The sequence below is a fragment of the Myotis brandtii genome, unplaced genomic scaffold, assembly GCF_000412655.1.
Source record: "Myotis brandtii unplaced genomic scaffold, ASM41265v1 scaffold802, whole genome shotgun sequence".
NCBI lineage: Eukaryota > Metazoa > Chordata > Mammalia > Chiroptera > Vespertilionidae > Myotis > Myotis brandtii.
This window is the reverse complement of record NW_005371230.1, coordinates 72,348-92,107: the sequence shown is the minus strand read 5'-3', so window position 1 is coordinate 92,107 and position 19,760 is coordinate 72,348. Positions and strand designations below refer to the sequence as shown.

The following is a 19,760-nucleotide window of genomic DNA, read 5'->3' as shown; positions in this document are numbered from 1 at the left end:
CACGCTCAGTCCTGTGTCACCAGTCCGCCTCTGTGACTGCCTCTTCTCCCACTGGCCAGAGAGATCTCTCTGCTTTGAAAGGGCTCATGCGATTAGGTTAGGCCCTCCCAGGTCATTTCCCTGTATTACGGTCAGCTGTGCCAGAAACCATCCTAATTGTCAGGAGAGAATCCATCAGAGTCACAGTCTCGGGGATTAGGCAGGGCGCATTCACAGAGGGCGGGGAGTCTTGGGGACGTGTAAAATCTTGCCGCCACTGGCTCCCCATGCTTGTTGTTGTTGTTATTGTGTTTGTTTTGTTTTGTTTTCCAAGGTCACGGAAGAGAATGGTGAGCAGATGCCCTGTTACTTTGTCACGGTAAGCTTACAGGACGTTGGAGGAGTTGAAACCAAGAGCTGGACGGTCCCCAGAAGGCTCAGTGAGTTCCAGAATTTACACCGGAAACTTAGTGAGGTACGAATACTCACAGAACATCAGAATTACTGAGCAGGAGGAGGTGTGAACTCATTTCAGTGTTTCCCCATAAGGAAACCAGTTAATCTTTCTCTTTTGCTGTTGATACTGGCAGAGTGGTATTTTTAGCCTGACATTTAGAAATTTACTCATAGATCAAACCATCTAGATTCATCTAAATCCTTCAGGACAGGTAATGGTCTGATCTCCATTGTGAATGGAGCCCCTGAGAGCCCCAGAGCTGGAAGACGGCCAGGGTCCTGGAGCGGTTTCGCAGCTGCCAGTTGTGACCATTAGTGGGCAGTGAAACCAGCTATGGGTGCAGCAGTCGAACAAGACTGGGACCTATTGGATTTCACCACAAAACGTTGGGGCGTCAGTTAAGTGTCAGGACTGAGCACAGACGGGAGCTCGGATCCCAGTGTGAGTCCTTACTGCTCTGACCTGGGCCTGTCAGTGTCTCTTCCTCTTCTTCTCACCAGGAAATACAAACAGCATAACCCCTCCCTCCCCTCTTGCAGAGCTGCTGTGGGAATGAAGGGCGTACATGAATACACAGCTTTTAGGAGAGTGTGTGGCACAGAATAAATGCTATTGTGTTGTTGTGGTGGTAGTAGTGAGCCTTGTCTCATGGGAGTTCTGTTTCGTTGTACACATGTATCCATTATTCATATAGACGTGTACATCTGCGTGTGCCTTGTGGGTTGCAACTTAGCATGTATTTCCTACTGTGGGTTTTGCTTAAAAATGTTTGAAAACCACTCATCTAGGTCAGTTCTTTCATTTGATAGATGGGGAAACTGATCCCAGAGAGTTTGACTTGGTATGGGATGTATGCATGGTGCCAAAGCAGGGTTAGAATGAGGTCGTCTTCCTTTCCGTTCCTTGTTCCCGCACTGGCCCCAGAAATGTCTCCTGTAAGTCTCCTCCTGCTGAGGTGATTGCCCTCCACCCAGCAGTTAAAAGTTCTCCACTCGCTTCTGCTTTCATGTCCCTTTTAATCTCTTGCTCAGAATGAACACAGCCTGGTTAAACCTGTGGCCACCTCTCAGACCCTCTTTTGTAAATGAAATGTCTGCTCTTTAACCTTTTCTCCTAGGATGATTTTTAAAAATCCGTTTATTCACTAACTTCTGGATGCTATCACTTCTTCAACTGCTTTTAAAGGATATTGGCCAAAACTGAGTGTCATACGATAGTTTCCCAAGTGGATTATGGCCACTTTAGCAGCATGGAAAGCAAAATATTCACCTTATCATAACAAGTTTCCCCCAAAATGTTGACTACAATTGACGTAACATACATCCTACAGAAACATGCATCCTTTGCCCTGTGACAAACCATTGTGAAACCCAAGTTTCATATCAGTCTAGTTGCTGATAAAAACAGAAGGAAGGAGAGAAAGGAATTTACAGGAGATTTTGTATTAAAATGTACGTGGAAAATAAAATGTTCTTTGAAAATCCGAAACAATGGCACTGAATCGCGAGAGGAAACTGAAATTCCACGTCCAGTTCTCGTCTCATCGTCACCTTTCCTCCTTGTGGCCTGCTCACTGGGTCCTCTCCTACCCTGGTGTTTCCTGGCGAGTGAGTGTTCACTTTTTGAAAGTACCCTCCCTGTTGACAGATGTGACAGGAAGCACCTTCTTTAGGCCCCTGATGACTTTAACATTCCCTTCCAACTGTCACTGCCTGTTTCATTTCTCTAAAACCTTTCCCCAAATTTGGGCACCGGGTGGCACTTCCTTCCTGGGCGCCTGCTGCTGTACTCAGTGCTGCGGGGGGCTGTGTGCGAAAGGCCACCGGAAATGCCTGGCACAGGTGACTTGTGACATGGCCTTTCTTGCTACGGCCAGGCCGCGGGGGCTGCTGTGACCCTGATGAGACAGGAGAGGAGCTGTGGCAGGCAAGCTCTGTGCTCACTTTCTTCTCGGTTCCTCTTGATTCCTGACGCCTGTGCCAGTGGCCCCGTGCCTCAGTGCAGGCCAGTGTTTGGAAATGGGGGCCGTCTGGGGCATGGGGAACCCACCGCCTCTTATCTGAGGGGCGGACTGGCAGAGTCCTGTGGGCATTGCCATGAAGAGCACAGAGTTTATAGTCTGATGGATCGGGGTTTAAATCCTGATCCTCGGTTTTCTCATGTATTAAAGAGGAACAATCGAATTCCCGACTCAGAGCTGTGAGGCTTCTAGCATGGTGTCCGGCACGTCCTAGAACAGTGATGGCGAACCTTTTGAGCTCGGCCTGTCAGCATTTTGAAAAACCCTAACTTAACTCTGGTGCCGTGTCACATATAGAAATTTTTTGATCTTTGCAACCATAGTAAAACAAAGATTTATATTTTTGATATTTATTTTATATATTTAAATGCCATTTAACAAAGAAAAATCAACCAAAAAAAATGAGTTCGCCTGTCACCTCTGACACGCGTGTCATAGGTTCGCCATCACTGACCTAGGACCTAGTCCACAAAGGGAAGTCTGTGGTCCTTATTTGTTAACATACATTATCATTATTAATAGCTCTGCATCCTGCAGTTTGCCACTAAAGACAGTAATAGAGCTTCGGCCCAAGTTACTCCTTTCCATTTGTGTTCTTTTGTCAGCTTTGATCGCTTTAGACAGCGATGTTGTAAACCTGGCAGGTTCTCCTGTGAGCCAGGTGTGCGTGCCTCGCGAGCTGTGCTCCTGTGCGTGTGTGCAAACCAGCCCTGTCCCCGTGGCTTCAGGACTCGGGGGTCAGGGGTGAGCTTTAGCTTTTTCATCATATATCCCATTCCTCCAAATTCCATGAGCCTGGTTAGAACAGGCAGGTTTTCAAGTCTCAAGTCTCAGAGGAACGAGTATGGGAGGAAGATACTGGTTTGTTCTGTTTGTAATTCTGAATCTCTTTCCAAGATTAAAATGTAAGTTCAAGATACTAACATTTAACCCCCCTCCCTCCACAGTGCTTCCCTTCTTTAAAAAAAGTCCAGCTGCCTTCTCTCAGCAAGCTGCCTTTCAAGTCTATCGATCAAAAGTTTATGGAAAAGTCCAAGAAGCAGTTAAACAAGTTTCTACAGGTAAGACCTGAAACGTTTTAGCTATGCGAGGAAAACCAGAGACTTTGGGTTATACTGTCTTCAATATAAGAGCTTGCTCGTTGGCTCTATTCTCATAGGCTGTGCCGATCCTCAAATGTCTTTTTCTTTTTTCTTTTGGTAACTAAAGTGTACTGTACATGCAGAAAATGCAGGTATCTTGTGTACAGTTTTCTCCATCTTCACAAACTGAACGCACCCTCAGCCCCAGAAACAGAATATTGCCGGTCCCTCCAGCTTCCTTCTCACCACTGCTCCTGAGCCAAAGGCGACCAGGATGCAGACTCCTAACCTTACAGATAGTGACGGCTGGCTTTGAATTGTGTATAAATGAATCACAGAGGTTGGGCTCCTTGGGTCTGACTTTGTTCACTCAACATTATGTTGATGAGATTCACTCATGGTGCTGTTTTAGTCTAGATCATTAGTTTCATGGTTGTATAGGTTTATTTTTTTGGTGTTTTTTAATTACCGTGTACTCTAAGTATTGTTTTGTATTAGTTCAGGTGTCCAGCACAGTGGTTAGACAGTTATTTATTTTGTATTAGTTTCAGGTGTACAGCACAGTGGTTGGACAGTTAAATACTTTACAAAGTGCTCCCCTGGATATTTCCAGTTCCCACCTGGCACCATTCAGTCATTACAATATTATTGCCTGTGTTCCCTCTGCTGTACTTCACATCCCTGTGACTAGTTTGTAGCTCCCAGTCTGTACCTCTCAGTCCCTTCACCTCTTTCACCGGGCCCCCCACTCCCACCCCTCTGTGCCTACAGGTTTTTCGTGTGTGAACACACTACAGCCTATTCCTTCTGTGGCTGATGAGCATTTGCAGAGTTTCCAGTTGGAGGCCATATGAGAGCTCTTGTTCTAGGAAGGACCTTTGGGTTCACAGATTTCAGCCTTTGTCTGATCAGATCCACTGTGAACATCATGGACCAACTCCTGGGACTAGAACTTACCCTCTTCCACTTCCCAGTTCCCGTCGTCAGAAGCACAGCGTGCTCTCTGTATTCCACTCTCCCAGGGGGTACATCATCCATGAGTAGCATTTCCCACTGCTTATTTGTTCCTGAACTCTGTATACTTTAATACTAGGCATTTAAACCTTCTTATGGTCACACTGTTAATTTTACTGTCTTAACCAGCAGTAGCACTTGCTTGTACATAAACCTGATTTATGTTCTCCTTTCCTCTCTGCTAAAGCCAGATAGGAGGTACAAAGAAGTTTAGGAAATTTCCAGTTTAAGGGCCAACAAACATCTATATATATAAAAGGCTAATATGCTAAGTGTCCCTCTGCCCATCCGACCGGTCTTCACACTGTTAATTTTACTGTCTTAACCAGCAGTAGCACTTGCTTGTACATAAACCTGATTTATGTTCTCCTTTCCTCTCTGCTAAAGCCAGATAGGAGGTACAAAGAAGTTTAGGAAATTTCCAGTTTAAGGGCCAACAAACATCTATATATATAAAAGGCTAATATGCTAAGTGTCCCTCTGCCCGTCTGACTGGTCTCTATGACACGCACTGACCACCAGGGGGCAGACGGGCAGCAGTGGTTCTCGAGTGATGCACCCTGAAACCAGAGAAGAAGGAGCCCGATTCCTAGCGGGGCCGTGCGATTCCACCTTCAGCCATGGGTTATGTTGTTGCTGGGGCACTGTCGGCCCTGAATCTGGTTTACTGCACACTTGCATTTGCATTCCACACCCTGTACGACAGCAACTTTGCAGAGTGCCCTCTCGCACTCCGGGACCCCTCTGGAGATGTCAGAGAGCCAGTTTCGGCCAGATCCCTGCAGGCCATGCCAAGGGACTCCACCTGCCGGAGGGACCCCGCTCTTTCTGTGCTCACTCTGTAGGCGCCCTTCTAGCCACGGTGCCACCCCAGGTGCGCCGGCTGGGGAGAGACCGTGGGAGGTTGGCTCCAGGGCGCGTGTGTCTGTCTGGCCCAGTCCCGCCCCTCCGACCACCTTCTATTAATTTCCTTTCAATGTGCACGAACCCGCGCACCAAGTCACTAGTGGTTATATAATTAGGTAAACAAGCCCTTCTTGGCAGAGGGAGCAGAGGGAGACGAGACTGCTGTCTGGCAGGCACTGCCGCCGTGTGACAGCTCGGGTTCCTTTTTCCAGCTGGTGTGCAGAGTCTGAACGTAGCCATGAAAGGGTGGTCGAGTGGAATCCTTTGTATTGTGCAAATATGTAAGCGGTTCAAACACAAACGAGTGGGCATTTCAAAGGCGTTGGTTCCCGTTCCGCTAGCTGTGTGCGAAGTGAGGAGTTGGGTGGCAGAAGCGGTTCAAACACAAACGAGTGGGCATTTCAAAGGCTAGCTGTGTGCGAAGGGAGGATTTGGGTGGCAATGAGCAGTGCAGACCAGGTGAGCTCTGCTGTCTGCACAGGGTCTCCCACGGCAGAATGACTGGCACCCAGCCCACCTAGAGAGCATGGTCTGCCATCATGACCACTGAGAGCTGATCTAAGACATTGTATTCCAGGAGAAAGGGAAGTGGCTTGGGTTCAGAATTCTGATGACGTGAATTGCCTTCATTGCCCGGGCTGTGGCCTCCGCAGCGCAGACGTGCTCCCACAGAGCAGTAATCTATCCTTTCCTCCCCAGAATCTGCTTTCAGATGAAAGGCTGTACCAGAGCGAAGCCCTTTATGCCTTCTTGAGCCCTTCTCCTGACTACCTCAAGGCTGTTGATGTGCAGGGGAAAAAGTCCACCTTTTCATTATCCTCCTTTTTGGAAAGACTTCCTCGCGACTTCTTCTCCCATCAGGAGGTGAGTGGTGCCCTTTGTTAGTGTGTTTAAGCAGATGTCTTATTGAAGGCAGTTCGAAGTAGCAGATAGTGGTGGAAAGCATGCTACTATGGGGGAAAGGCAGAGGCATCACTTCCAGTTATTACCACTGTCACATTTTGGACACCTGGTTGTGCTCCCCAACAAGCCACTGGGAAGCCTAGAGATACAGAAATGAAAGGATTAGTAACATGTAGGTACGTGGAATGACTTAAGCTGGCGGGGAGGTGGAAGATCCTCAGATCCCATTTGGTATCCAAATGCCGGGGAAAGGCATCTTGGGAATAAGGAATTTGGCCAGCCCAATTCCTTATGCAAAACCGAAGCCTGAGTAAACTTGGGCTCTACCACCTCCCGCTGGTTGGATGTCACATACGCCTGGACCGCGGGCAGAGAACGTTCGCTTGTAGTTCGAGTGTCTGGACCTCCAGCCCTACCGAGGGAGTCCAGGCTGAGGAGTTTAGACTTGATTTTCAGGGAATGGAAAGCCCTGGACTACTTTGAAGCAGTGGTTTGTATGGGTGGATAGAGGGAGACTGCAGACATTTGCCATCTTCTGTTCTGGGCCTCAGCTTCCCTCACATTTAGGCCACGGAAGCCCTGGGTTGGCTCTCCAGCAAACTGCACAAGACGGTCTCCGAAATGGCATCTCCTTAGTTCATTGCCAAGTGCCCCTTAATGAGCTTGAACAGAAGGAACTGGCGATGAAAAGGAGCATCATGCTGCCACATTCTGAGCTGGAGGAGAAATCTGTGCAGCACAGAATATGTCCACACCAGTGTGCTGGTCTCCGTGTAAACCCGCCTCCCGTCTCAGGGCCCCTCACCTCTTCCCGTCACAGCCCTGTGTGTCATGTCTGGCTATACCTGGCTGGCTTACCTCTAATTTATTCCCAACCCCTTCACAGCGCCTCACCTACTTGTAGCAACAGCTACGTGACTATTTGTCAGTCTCCTAGAGCTGCGGGCCACCAAAGTCTGGATCCACATAGCGCTCATTGGCACTAGCCTGGTGCCTGCAACTTGCTGACATGCAGATCAGGAAATGAGACTAGCTGAAGGACAGGATAAAAGCTTGAATCAGAGTTTTAAAAATAACTAGATTACTTTAAAATATGCAGTTTTAAGAACAGCGAGTTTAGAACCATTTAAGTTAAAAAGCCTTACTTTTAAAACTCAAAATGCTTAGAAAACTATTTTGCTGTCTACTGATTCACTCCTTATCAGTCCGGTGACAGGTTTTTCACAGTTATTTTAAACCTTTAAAGCTTTCAGATCAGGCTCTCCCTTGGGGTTAGATACATTTTCCCCTCTTTATTGAAAATGCATAGATGTCTGCATGCAGGATGGTTGAGGATTGTGTGATGTGGAGATGTTAACACACAGTTTGGAATTACACTTGAAAAGGACAACAACTCTACCACTTTCTTGGATAGTGACCTGCTTCCTATGACTTTTCTGCACCCCCAGGAGGAGACAGAGGAGGACAGTGACCTGTCAGATTATGGTGACGACGTGGATGGGAGGAAAGACTCCTTGGCCGAACCGTGTTTCATGTTGATTGGGGAGATTTTTGAACTTCGAGGAAGTAAGCCTTTTTGTTATTATTTAGTGTTATTGTCTAGTTGAGTGGTTAATACACGTATACATTTAATATCCCTTTATTCCTGAATCAAACTTGTATTTATATTCATTCATTCATTCATTCATTCATTCAGCAAATACTCCTAAGGGCCAACCAGGTACTATGTAAGACAGTTGGCTAGTGTACTCTGGGCACTCAGAGCCCTGGCTTACCCTGCACCCTGTCCCTCTGCGTATAGAAAGAGAATGCCTTGAATTTCTTTTCATGTGACTTAGCATAGTCTCACTGCTTTATCACCAGAAGGTAAGCAGAAATAGTTTTTCATAGCAGAGGAACAGCCCTGTTGTTAAAGATGAGGTTTGGGTGTTGCTGAGATAGTGTTATGGCCAGGGACACAGGACAGCCTCCATCCTGCTTCAGCCTCAACCACCTTTCTTTCATGGAGGCGTGGCTATCAGTGGAGGGCTGGGGGGATTTTGTCCCCAGGGGACACTTGGCAATGTCTGGAAACCTTTTTGGTTGTCACAACTTGGGGGTGGTGCTATAGGCAGCCAGGGGTGCTGCTAAACTTCCTGCGATGCCCAGGTGAGCCCCTCCCAACAGACTTATCCTGCCCCAAATGACAGGCATGCTCAGACTGAGAATGCCTACCTTGGTAGTTCTTAGGGGACATGTACTTAGAAGAAACAATAGCAAAATAGGATCAAAATACTATTTTGTTAAGGCCCACCCAAGGGCCTCTCTCCTAAAGCAGTAGTTGGGTGAAAAGTCAAACTGTACTACTTGATTTAGTCTTGAGTCCTAAACATGACTCTCTCCCCCCCCCCCGCCACACACACACACACACACACACACACACCTTCCACTGCCCCCAACACTCTATCATGAGACGAGTGCACTCAGTTATACTGGGGGCCTCAGTACTAGCTGGCAATGTGATGGTGCCTAAAGGCCCACCCAGAAGAGGAAGCACGCGAGAGAGCAAGGCATAGTAATGCCACCAGCAGTCAAGTGGTGCCCCTGACTGTCCTGGGCTCTCTCTACCCAGATTAGCATCTTTTCCCTCAGGGCAAAGGCGGTGGGCTGGGAGAGGGTCTTATATAGGAAGTGTGTCCCTTCTGAATTATATATCCCCTTAATGTCACCTAAAGAATTATTAGCAGATGAAAAAACTGCAAGTGGTCTTATAAACTTAGGTGTGTCTGTGTGACTTTTATTCCTCAGTGACTACTACAATGTCTCAACCATAGTAGGTGGTCAGTGAAATGCCTGGATGGATGCACTGATGGATGAATAGGCAAGCACATTTTAAGTGCCAGAATTAATTATTTTGGTCATTGAACTTTTTCTTCCCCTAAGCCCAAACTTAAACAATCAGCAAATACTTGGGAGCATATTTTAGATACAGCTCTGTAGGGGACACAAAACTATATCAGATGTAGATTCTTCCTTCAGTGCATTTACAAGATAAGGGTTCCAGAAATGTAACTCACATTAAGCAACAGATATAATTAAATTCAAAACTGCAGACAGAGGTTTATATATAAGGATGTTCATTTTTAGCAAAATTTCAATATTGAAAAGTTGGAACTAAGCTAAATATCAGAAGTGGAGGGTAAATTTGGGTGATGGAATATCACCCAAATATTAAAGATCCTTTCAGATGAAAAAGCTACAGCTGTTGTATACTTCAGACACTTAAGATATTTACTGCCATTTCCCTGGTTCAGGGTGGTCAGAAATACTAGCCCTCCACCCAAAGTCTCCCTCTTCCTCATGAAGCCGGCTCATGAAGGGGTGAGGCCTGTTCCCGGCATCTTCGCCTTCCCATGCAGAGATCCAGCCGTGGTGGATCTGCCAGAGCCAGTCAGGGCAGGAGCCGGTCCTCCATCATGTGCCCGCTCAGATGCATATTTGGTTTTGCTGGCGACATTTCCGAGGGGGGGAAATAGAACATTTACAATGAGATGTGATATTTTTGCCGTCAGCAAAATCCTAGTGTTGCTGCAGCTGCCTCTGTGGCTTTGAGCAAAAGAGCTCTAGGAAGGAGTCATTGGGCTGTTTTGTACATAGGTGGGGGAGGGGAGGACAGGAAAAAGTGGTAGAGTAAGCAGGGATGGGAGGGAATGTGGAGCAAGGCCATTTTTGGTTCGTGCTCTGGTTGAGTATGCAAAAAGGAACCAGTAATAATACAGCCTTTTACACACATATAAGCAGTCAGTCGGCTGGCAGGCCTTTTTTCTTGAGATGCACATGTCCTCAGACCCCTGGTAGGTGCCACCTCTCTCCTGCCCTAGAAAGGCCGGGTGAGTTACCGTCCCTGACAGCCAGGCTCCCCAGCCTAAATGGCAGCCTCAGACGACGAGGTCTATCAGCTGGCAGCGTGCCCTGTGTGCCATTGGAAATTTAAGGTGCTTTTAAAGGCATGGTCTTGACTCCAGGACTTGAATCTTACTTGAAGGATTAGCAACACTACTTTAACTGGTCATTTAGCCATTTAAAATGTTAGAAATGACCTTAGACTGTTCTGAAGTCTAGTACCAGGTCTATGTGAATTGCTGACGTGTGTTTGTGGCTTCCCTGCACAGACGGTTTGTGCATTTACTCCTTTAGGTTTTCTAACCGGCACAGGAGCCCTGAACTCTCGGCTCCATTATAGTCAAGTCTGAGTGTCTCCTTTGCTCGGGTGTCTGTAGCTAAATGTTTCAATGAATGGAGGTGAATATATAAATGGCAAATTGGTTTAGTCTTCAACTTGCAGGCCTAAAATGTCCTCACAGCATTACTTTGTCTTCTTTTTGTTTATATTTAATTCTGTACCTATAGAAATCATAAAAGTTTAGATTTGTAGAACCCTTCACAACACTCTTTCACACAAAATACTGATAAGACCCTCAGCGCAAAAAAAACGCCCATGTTACTACTGTCCTTTCCCAGATGAGGAACTGAGGCTCAGAGGCGGCGGCTTTGCCCAGCTGCTCCAGGCAGCAGGAGAGGACCGAATTCACGGCTCAGGATCCTGCTCTTCCCCCAAAGGCATAAAATATACAAAAGTGCATGGTGCTCTACAAACTACTGCTCAAATGGGAGCAGTTAGACCCATCCGTTCATGAATATTTCACAATATTTGTGGACATCTGACTACACATGTTTCTCATTCAGAGAAGTGTTAGAAAGTTGGGCAACAAGCCAGACAGAAATCTGTCTGCTGGTGGAAAACAGACCGTTGTCAGGAGCCCAGGGACATAAGAAGTAACGTGTTATTTCCACTTGTTAGCTCAGCTGTTGTTTGGGTATTGAAAAGCTGTAAAAACTCCTAGGTTTTATCTTATCGGTTGCTAAGCAGAAAATGCAAGCTTCGTAAGAATTTTCCTGGGCAGAAGTTTGCTAACCTAGACCCGCATCCTGCAGATACCATGGCCCTGGCTTGGCGTCAGGCCTGCGCTTGAGCTCCGTGATAAAGTGTGTGCTTGTGCAGCTATGAAAATGTCATCATTGTGCTCTCCTGTGATAATACTTTTCCTCTGACTTACATTTTAGTGTTTAAATGGGTGAGAAGAACATTAATTGCTCTCGTTCAGGTCACTTTTGGAAGAACCATCAACAAGTGAGTTGCACAAAATTAATATTTGAATTCATGCCTACTCTTTGCCTTAATCGTCAAATTAGCTGTGGTATAGCAGCCACTCATCTTTCTCACTGAAGGTATCTTATTTTCTCTTCTTGTTTCTGATACGATTCTGAGCTTGGCTAGGAAGGCAGATTGCTGAAGACGCTCTCCCACAGAGTGCACGTGAGCTCGCTGACGAATGCTTGGGCTAGCTCCGCATTCTGGCCCACGAGGTCAGGAGTCTGTAAAGTTCTCTTCTGATTGTGACGACCAGTTTGAGTGTCTTGGGTACAGTGTTTCTGTGTCACCTGAGGGGAGGCAGGTTAAGGTTTAGACTCTAAACCAAAATGAAAGTAGGCTGAGCCTCACACGTGGCCGCTATGTACTTGGAAGGAAATGCAAACCATTCATTTTTTTAGAGTCAGGTAACATTAAAAGGGTAATTCCTCTTGTTACTATCTGAGCATCCATCAGGGGTGTGTGTGTGTGCATTATATAACACTATTATAAGCCATGTGAATATTTTAATATTCCATTATCTATATACATAAAAGTTTAACTCCATATCTAGTATTCTCCAGGAGACAAACATTATGGCTTTGTTGCACAATAAAAATGTGAGTCGACTGCTAAAAATAAGGGGAAAAATCACATTTTTGTACAGCAACTATATTTTAAGATGAAAATCAGATTTTTCAAATTGAAAGACTAGTTTTGTTGTCAAACATGTACAAGGTTAATGTGATAGTTTTATCATATAAATCTTACACATTTTTATGGAAAATAAAAAACGTGTTATCTTTTTATTCATTTGCACATATATTTTCCTTGGTCTTAAACAAAATTTTTCTTCTGTTTATTTCTAAGATTTTTTAAAAACTGGTGTTGGTGATTTCTTTAGCTCCTATCATAGGCTTTTGTTTTAATCAGAAAACATGGCCTGTTTAAGTTTCAGTCTGAGTCAAAATTTGATTTTAGTATTGATAGGCGTTGGATAATGACATTTCCAAAATGGCCCTGTTGTCCTCAGTACTCAGACCTGCCAATGTGTTTTTACTTTCAGTTTCAGGAAGTTATTCATGCTTTTCTTGCTCCTCTGTAGACCGTGGCTCTGAAATGTCAGTGACCTCCGGGGGCTGGCGGAGAGGCACCTGTAGGCTGTCCAGGCTCTTCCTCTCAATGGCCTTTTATCAGGTGGAGGAATATGGAGGCCCTGCCCGCTTGTCCTTGGCTTTTTTGCCTTTAGCCGATGATGTCTCATAGAAATCAGCAGCAGTACCTGCCATGTACAACTCTAATTCCACATACCAGGATTGCTTCAAAAGCTTCCTGTGGTTTTGGCTGATAGAAAGTCAGACCTAAACTGATAGAAAAGACTTAGGTGATGGCCTTTGGTGAGAGTCACTTACCCAATTTTAAGTTGCAAATTGAAATGTCCTTATTCATTTCTTCATGTAGCACCAAAGGCAGGTGACAGGAAACAAGGCGTCTGCCTTGTTATGTAGATTCTTCTTAGGCTGGTGGGGGCGGCAGGCTCTCTTAAATCACAAGCCCATTAAGTTAATACAGTTACTTTATTTGGTCTAGATATGCATTGCATTTAAGTTCTAAGCAATGAGAGGTGCAAACAATGAACAGTGTGATCCCAGTGGAGGGGAGACTTCAGTAGTGACTGGTTACTGTGTGCAGTCTCAAAACCTTACATTGTCCCTTACATTGTCCCTTTAAAAATCCGGTTGGTAAGTCCGATTTTTAAATTTATTACTCATGAACTGAGTTTGAAATTTCAGGTCTTTCTGGCACTAAATTCTAAAATGATTCTTTCCCCCTTGTCAACAAAGAGACTTCCTATTCCCAATGAACATCTCTCAACTACGGTTACTTGTCTCCTGATAGCAGCCCTGTAATTGGTTAGACGTTGACTGATAACTGATGAAACAGGTTTGTGTGGGAGACCTGGTTGCAGATAAAAGCCTTTTATTTATTGCTGTGCCCAATTTTCACTCCCACGGAAACTGGAAATGGCTGGGGAGAGTGTATCTCTCGGGTCCTCCACCTTGTGGTGAGAGGGGTGCCCGTGTCTTCTCCTGCCTCGTGAGCACGTGCCATGAGTCCCTGCGTCAGGACTCTGCCCGGGTGATCTGCCACAGACCTCAGCACTCGGGATGTTTCAGGCACTTTTAACCGCCTTTCAGCGACTTATGTTTCCAGCTGATAGCACTTCATGGAGAAATCGGTATATTGAGTTCTGAGCACAGTGAGGACAGTTGCAGGCTTCAGACAAATCAGTCTCTCAGTGAAAGATACCACAGAAGTCAGCACCAAAGAAAATGCAAGCTGCAGGAATAAATGGACATTCAGGATTACCAACATAGAAACCAAGTCAGAGCCAGAGCTTAAAAAGCCATTCCTAGTTTATTCATCAAACATTTAGACCAGGCTGTGTCTTAACCTACTCATTGATAATTGATAAATGCCTTTTGAGAACAGAGTATGAAAATTTTTTAAAATCTCATCCAAGAAATATATTTCTCTTAAAAGTTTCATGTTGATTGGGGAGATTTTTGAACTTCGAGGAATGTTTAAATGGGTGAGAAGAACATTAATTGCTCTCATTCAGGTCACTTTTGGAAGAACCATCAACAAACAAATTCGGGACACAGTGAACTGGATTTTCAGCGAGCAGATGCTGGTGTACTACATCACTGTTTTCCGGGATGCTTTTTGGCCAAATGGGAAACTGGCACCACCGACCAAAATCAGAAGCAAAGAACAAAGCCAGGAAACGAAGCAGAGAGCCCAGCAGAAGCTGCTAGAAAACATTCCAGGTGAGGCCGCTTTCGCCTGCGGGCACAGAGAGAGAGGGAGCGTTAGCCTAATGAGGGTTCACTCAGCTCCGTCGGGAAACACTATTTGCAGTGAAAAATGATCACACTTTTTAAATCATGTCTTGCCCCTTGCTAAGACATTATACTGAGAATCTTAATAAGAACAATACTGGTTATATAGATATTTAAACTAGAAGAATGTTTTGGAACAGATAATAAATATGTTGCTTTAAAAATTCTAAAGTACACTGTTTTTGAATGCTTAATTTTTAATTTGGTAGCAATGTATTAAAATTATCTACACTAATAAAAGGAAAGATGCAAATTGACCATACCTTCATGTCCACCAGCCAATCAGGAGTGAGTATGCAAATTAACCCAACAAAGATGGCGGGTTAATTTGCATTCCTCACCACCCCAGCCTCCGGGCTTCTGGGCAGTGTGGGAAGGCTCCGGCTGGAACGAAGGCAGTAAGGCGGCTCCAGGCTGGAGTGAAGGCGGAAAGGCAGCTCCAGCCGGAGCGAAGGCGGTACCGACAGCCAGGGGGAGGAAGGCCCATTCTTGCACGAATCTTAGTGCATCGGGCCTCTACTCTATATAATAAAAGCCTAAGCGACCATTACAGTGGAATGACCAGAACTGGTCGCTATGATGCGCACTGACCACCAGGGGGCAGATGCTCAATTCAGGAGCTGCCCCCTGATGGTCAGTACGCTCCCCCGAGCGCTGCTCAGCCAGAAGCCTGGCTCACAGCTGGCAAGAATAGCAGCGGTGGCGAGAGCCTCTCCTGCCTCCACAGTAGCGCTAAGAAGCAGCGAGCCTAGCAGTAAGGAGCAGCGAACCAGGCGGGTGGTGAGGAGCAAGGGGTCCCAGACTACGAAAAGACACAGGCTGGGCTGAGGAGACTGCCCCCCGCCCCCCACCCCCAGTGCATGAATTTCGTGCATCAGGCCTCTCATCGTTTGTATAAATGTCTTACGTTGAAAAATTCTAAATCTTATTTTCTCTTTAAAGATTTTAAAAAACTGATCATTCATGTTCCTCAGGCCACAGCGCATTTATTTATTTATTTTTAATCCTCACCCAAGGACATGTTTATTGATTTTTAGGCAGAGGAAGGGAGAGGAAGAGAGAGAGAAACATCAATGTGAGAGAGACACATTGATTGGTTGCCTCCCGCATGTACCCCAACCAAGGCCATGAAACAAACCTGCAACCCAGGTACATGTCCTTGACCCAGAATCAAACCCACCACTCTTCTGTACATGGGCCAATGCTCTACCACTGAGCCACACCGGCCAGGGCAAAAGTATAGTGTTTTGAACACTTAGTTTTTAATTGGGTAGCACTGAATAAAATTATAGTGTGTATAAATGCCTTATGTTGAAAAATTCTAAATAATCTTTTCTCTTTAAACATTGAAAAGAACTGATCATTCATGTTCCTCAGGCCATAGGCTTTTTTCTCTTCTCTTTTCTCTTTTCTTTTCCCTCCCGCCCTCCCTCCCTTCCCTTATTATTTATAATAAGGGATATATTTATTGATTTTAGAGAGGGAACAAAAAAGAGAGGGAGAGGGGGACAGGAGAGGAAGAGGGGGGTATAGAGGGAGACATCAATCGGTTGCCTCTCATACATGCCCCGACCAGGGATTGAACCTGCAATCTAGATTTGTGCTCTGACTGGGAATGGTACTGGTGACCTTTTGGTGTACAGCAAGCATGTCAAACTCAAAGGCTAACATGGGCCAAATAAACGAGGCATGCAGCCCGTGGGCCGCAAGTTTGACGTACTTGGTGTCCAGGATGACACTCCAACCAACTGTGCCACACTGGCCAAGGCAGTGCCTTTATTTGTTGTGTACATATCATGTAATATCTCCTTCACTGAATAGCTACGCATTGTGCACTTGATCAATAACAGTGTAGCATCTAAACTTAATTTTTCAGATATGCTTCAGAACCTTGTTGGACAGCAAAATGCCCGTCATGGTATAATAAAAATATTCAATGCGCTGCAAGAAACAAGAGCCAATAAGCATCTGTTATATGTGAGTACTGTAAACCCCACCAGAGGGCTGTTTCTTTAATTTTACACTCTATTCACACATAAAATCTCTGTATTCTTCATCATTCCTATTACTTGTAGCTCTGCCCCCATTTTCTCTGCTTCACTTCGTGTGTCTGCCTATTAAATGTGGCGGCACGAAGACAGGAAAACATCCCCCTGGTGGGTGCATTGTTCTCATCCTCACACTGTCTGCCTTCGTGACCTGTGATGTGCTGCTTGGTTTTCTTATGTCAACAAGCAAACGGTTTGCCAGGCCTCTGTCGATCACAGGTGGCACAGTAAACATTGCTGATGGTGTGGTGTTGATTAACAGACCACGCAATAACTGTGGATTCCATCTCCTTGAGAGTAACTTGTTCACTGAGAATAATCCCAGGCCTAAAACTAGACTTTTTTCCAACTGTACATAGATATTTGAGTAAAACACTTAGAGAGAAAACACCGTTTCCTCCTCTTTTCTCCTCCTTTCTTGGTTCAGGTGCTGATGGAATTGCTGCTGATTGAACTGTGTCCTGAGCTGAGAGCTCACGGGGACCCGCTGAGAGTTGGCCAGGTTTGAGTCTGCACGAATAAACCACCAAGAAATGTCTGTGATAATAGACATGAACCATTTCCTCTTGTCCACAGAGGGCTTCACTGAGAACAATACTGACTTTTATTTTAGTGACCTCCCTCCATTTTCATGTGAACTAAGCAGACTGAGGCTGTAGCAGGCAACAGAAAAACCACTTCTGTTAATTATTGGGATTATTTTAATAAGAATATAAATACTTTAAAGTTGAAATATAACTGTTAATGTGATAAGAACCTAGGAAATATAAATATTTATGAAAAGTTGTTTTAAAATGAAGAACTGTGAATACTGTACAGCTAATTTCCTCACTGAGGATTTTGAACATTCCTATATTCATGTGTATTGAAGAACATTGTTGTACTATCCTTTATGTAAAGTTCTTGTGAAAATTTGTCTTTATTTTTACCAAAGATTTCCCATAGTTTGAAGCATTTGAAGCAATAAAATATAAAAACAAAGCATAGAGCTCTGTGATGTTTAAGACACTTATATCTCAAAAAAAAAGAGAGATTGCAGCACTTCTGGCACCCTTTTTGTAGAAAACCCTGTGCATGTAAGTACTTCTGCAAGGACATATAAAGTCTGCTGCCCTTTATCCAGACAAGAATGAATATATGACAAATATGATGATTGGTGTGAATGAGAAGAGCCTAATTAGTGCTTGAAAGGATGCATTAAGGAGGTGGGATGTGAGCTGAAGTGAAGAGGGGCAGGGATGAGGTAAGGAAGAGGAAGAGGAGGGAAGGAAGGGACCTGATTTTTAAAATAAGCAACATTAGTTTAGAATGTTTACAAAGAAGATAGGCATCTTAAGACATCATTTTCAGTGTTCTTGATTCACAGATGTATACCACTGCAGTCTTCTGCATATGAATTCTACAATTTTTCAGTCAATTTTGCCTTCATTAATGTCACTGATACAAAGAAAGCCTCTTGAGCTCATTTAATTTTTAACCATATTTAGTTATAGTTCTGTATTGATGAATTCATTGGGATTTTTTGCACATTTCATCTTCCTTTGAAATATATCTAGGTTTCTTAAAATGTAGAAAATGAAATACCAAGAAAACTTCTTGCTTTGATTGTCTTAGCAAGAATAGAGCAGTTTTTCACTCAATAAATTAAGATATTTAAGATAAGGAGTTGCAAGAGTCTAAGCAATTTCTTAAACCCACTGTTTTTAGAGTTTATCATAAATCATCCAAGTTAATTATTTATAAGAATCTCTTGAGAATATAAGATGTCCCAGAAGACTCAATGCAGTCTTAGCTTTAATAACTTCAGAAGCTTAAGTGCTACACAAATTAAAATAAATGCACACATTATTTGAAAGTTCCTTTAAATTTCTTTTTTATTATATATTTTTGTGAGTTTTAAATTAAAACATTTAAATAAGTTAAAATGACAAAGTTATTCAAAATTCATATATAAAATTTTATAAGTGGTAGCATTTATACTTCTGAAGTTATTAAAACTAAGGCTGCACTGTGTCTTTTGGGACACTGTTTGAAGATAGTTGTTTTGTGGAATGGTTTTCAGTATTTGGTGTGGTTGGTGTAGGCCAGTCTAGAGGCTAAGAGCTGGATTTCTGAGGACTCATCCAGCAATCTGAGCTTATAGCTGCGTTTCAAATTGCAAAATTATGAAATACAAATTCAAGAACGAGAGTAACATGCAATCAGGAAAAAAACCAAGATAATGTAACTTGAGATGCAGAAAATAACCAGATGTAGCTATTATAAAAATACATACATTTGAAGGTATTAGGACACACGATCTTTGTTGAAATGCACTATGGTCTAAATTCTTTGGTGAATAAGTAAAGAGTGAAGTTCATCTGCCAATGCAGGATCCAGATGACAGGCCTTAAAATAAAAGACAAAGAGTCACTTATTTAAATACATTTTGAATTACTGGGTCTTTCTTCCTTAACAATTTTTGGTTTGTTTTTAAGAATAGTAAAATACAATGAATTTCAAGGGAGGGTTTTTTTTTAATTGATTTCAGAGAGGAAGAGAGAGGGAGAGAGAGATAGAAACATCAATGATGAGAGAGAATCATTGGTCGGCTGCCTCCTGCACATTCCCTACTGGGGATCGAGAGCCTGCGACCCAGGCACGTGCCCTTGACTGGAATTGAACCCGGAATCCTTCAGTCCACAGGCCTATGCTCTAGCCACTGAGCCAAACCGGCTAGGGCTCAAGGGAGTTTCTTAATTAAGATACACATCTGTTCTGATTTCTTAATTAGGGAAGTTCAAAGTAGGGTATGTTAAAAAAAAAAAAAGAAAAAAAAATCATACTAAAAATACCCATGCTCTTATCATCTGAAAAAGAGAACATTTTCTGTGTGAAGAATAAAGGAAATTTATGTACTGATAATAGCAGCATTTCTATGATATGCATTCTTACAATTAAGTAATATGGAAAGCATGAACATTTAGCCTCCAAATTGTTACCTCATTATATGAACAGCAGCATCTATAATTTATTTTAAAGAATATAGTCTATTATGACTAAAGTAAATACTGACACATAATAGTGCATAATTTCATAGGATGTGACGAACTGGGATGCGACGTCAGAGGTGATCTCATCCTGACCTCACTCCATGCAGAAACCGTCCCTTCAGGACCCATGACAGCTGGTCACTAGATACTTGCTTGGTTGCTTCTAGTGGCAAGAAGCAACCACTTTATAGGAAAAACTGTTATCATTTCCTGAACAGTCGTATGAGAAGGTTCTTCTTTATATTA

The 19,760-nt window shown here is 43.9% G+C and overlaps 2 protein-coding genes across 7 annotated transcripts in view; one reads left to right on the top strand and one right to left on the bottom strand.

Moving 5' to 3' along the window:
• SNX25 (sorting nexin 25) overlaps positions 1 to 17,468 on the top strand; it is a 68,917-nt gene extending 51,449 nt beyond the window's left edge. For 2 of the 4 annotated variants that reach the window (XM_005883835.2, XM_014531400.1), the window contains 8 exons: positions 314 to 454; positions 3,404 to 3,517; positions 6,158 to 6,322; positions 7,810 to 7,927; positions 11,465 to 11,531; positions 14,181 to 14,362; positions 16,311 to 16,411; positions 16,910 to 17,468. In XM_005883835.2, the coding sequence (XP_005883897.1) occupies positions 314 to 454; positions 3,404 to 3,517; positions 6,158 to 6,322; positions 7,810 to 7,927; positions 11,465 to 11,531; positions 14,181 to 14,362; positions 16,311 to 16,411; positions 16,910 to 16,990 (969 nt within the window). In that variant the 3' untranslated portion in view covers positions 16,991 to 17,468. Of the gene's footprint in view, positions 1 to 313; positions 455 to 3,403; positions 3,518 to 6,157; positions 6,323 to 7,809; positions 7,928 to 11,464; positions 11,532 to 14,110; positions 14,363 to 16,310; positions 16,412 to 16,909 lie in introns of those variants that run through there. The other 2 variants (XM_005883836.2, XM_005883837.2) reach the window with 2 other exon arrangements.
• LRP2BP (LRP2 binding protein) overlaps positions 12,042 to 19,760 on the bottom strand; it is a 27,691-nt gene continuing 19,972 nt past the window's right edge. For all 3 annotated transcript variants that reach the window (XM_005883841.2, XM_005883839.2, XM_005883840.2), the window contains exons 10-11: positions 18,758 to 18,870; positions 12,042 to 13,871 (exon numbers count right to left, since the gene is read on the bottom strand). In XM_005883841.2, the coding sequence (XP_005883903.1) occupies positions 18,805 to 18,870 (66 nt within the window). In that variant the 3' untranslated portion in view covers positions 12,042 to 13,871; positions 18,758 to 18,804. The remainder of the gene's footprint in view (positions 13,872 to 18,757; positions 18,871 to 19,760) is intronic.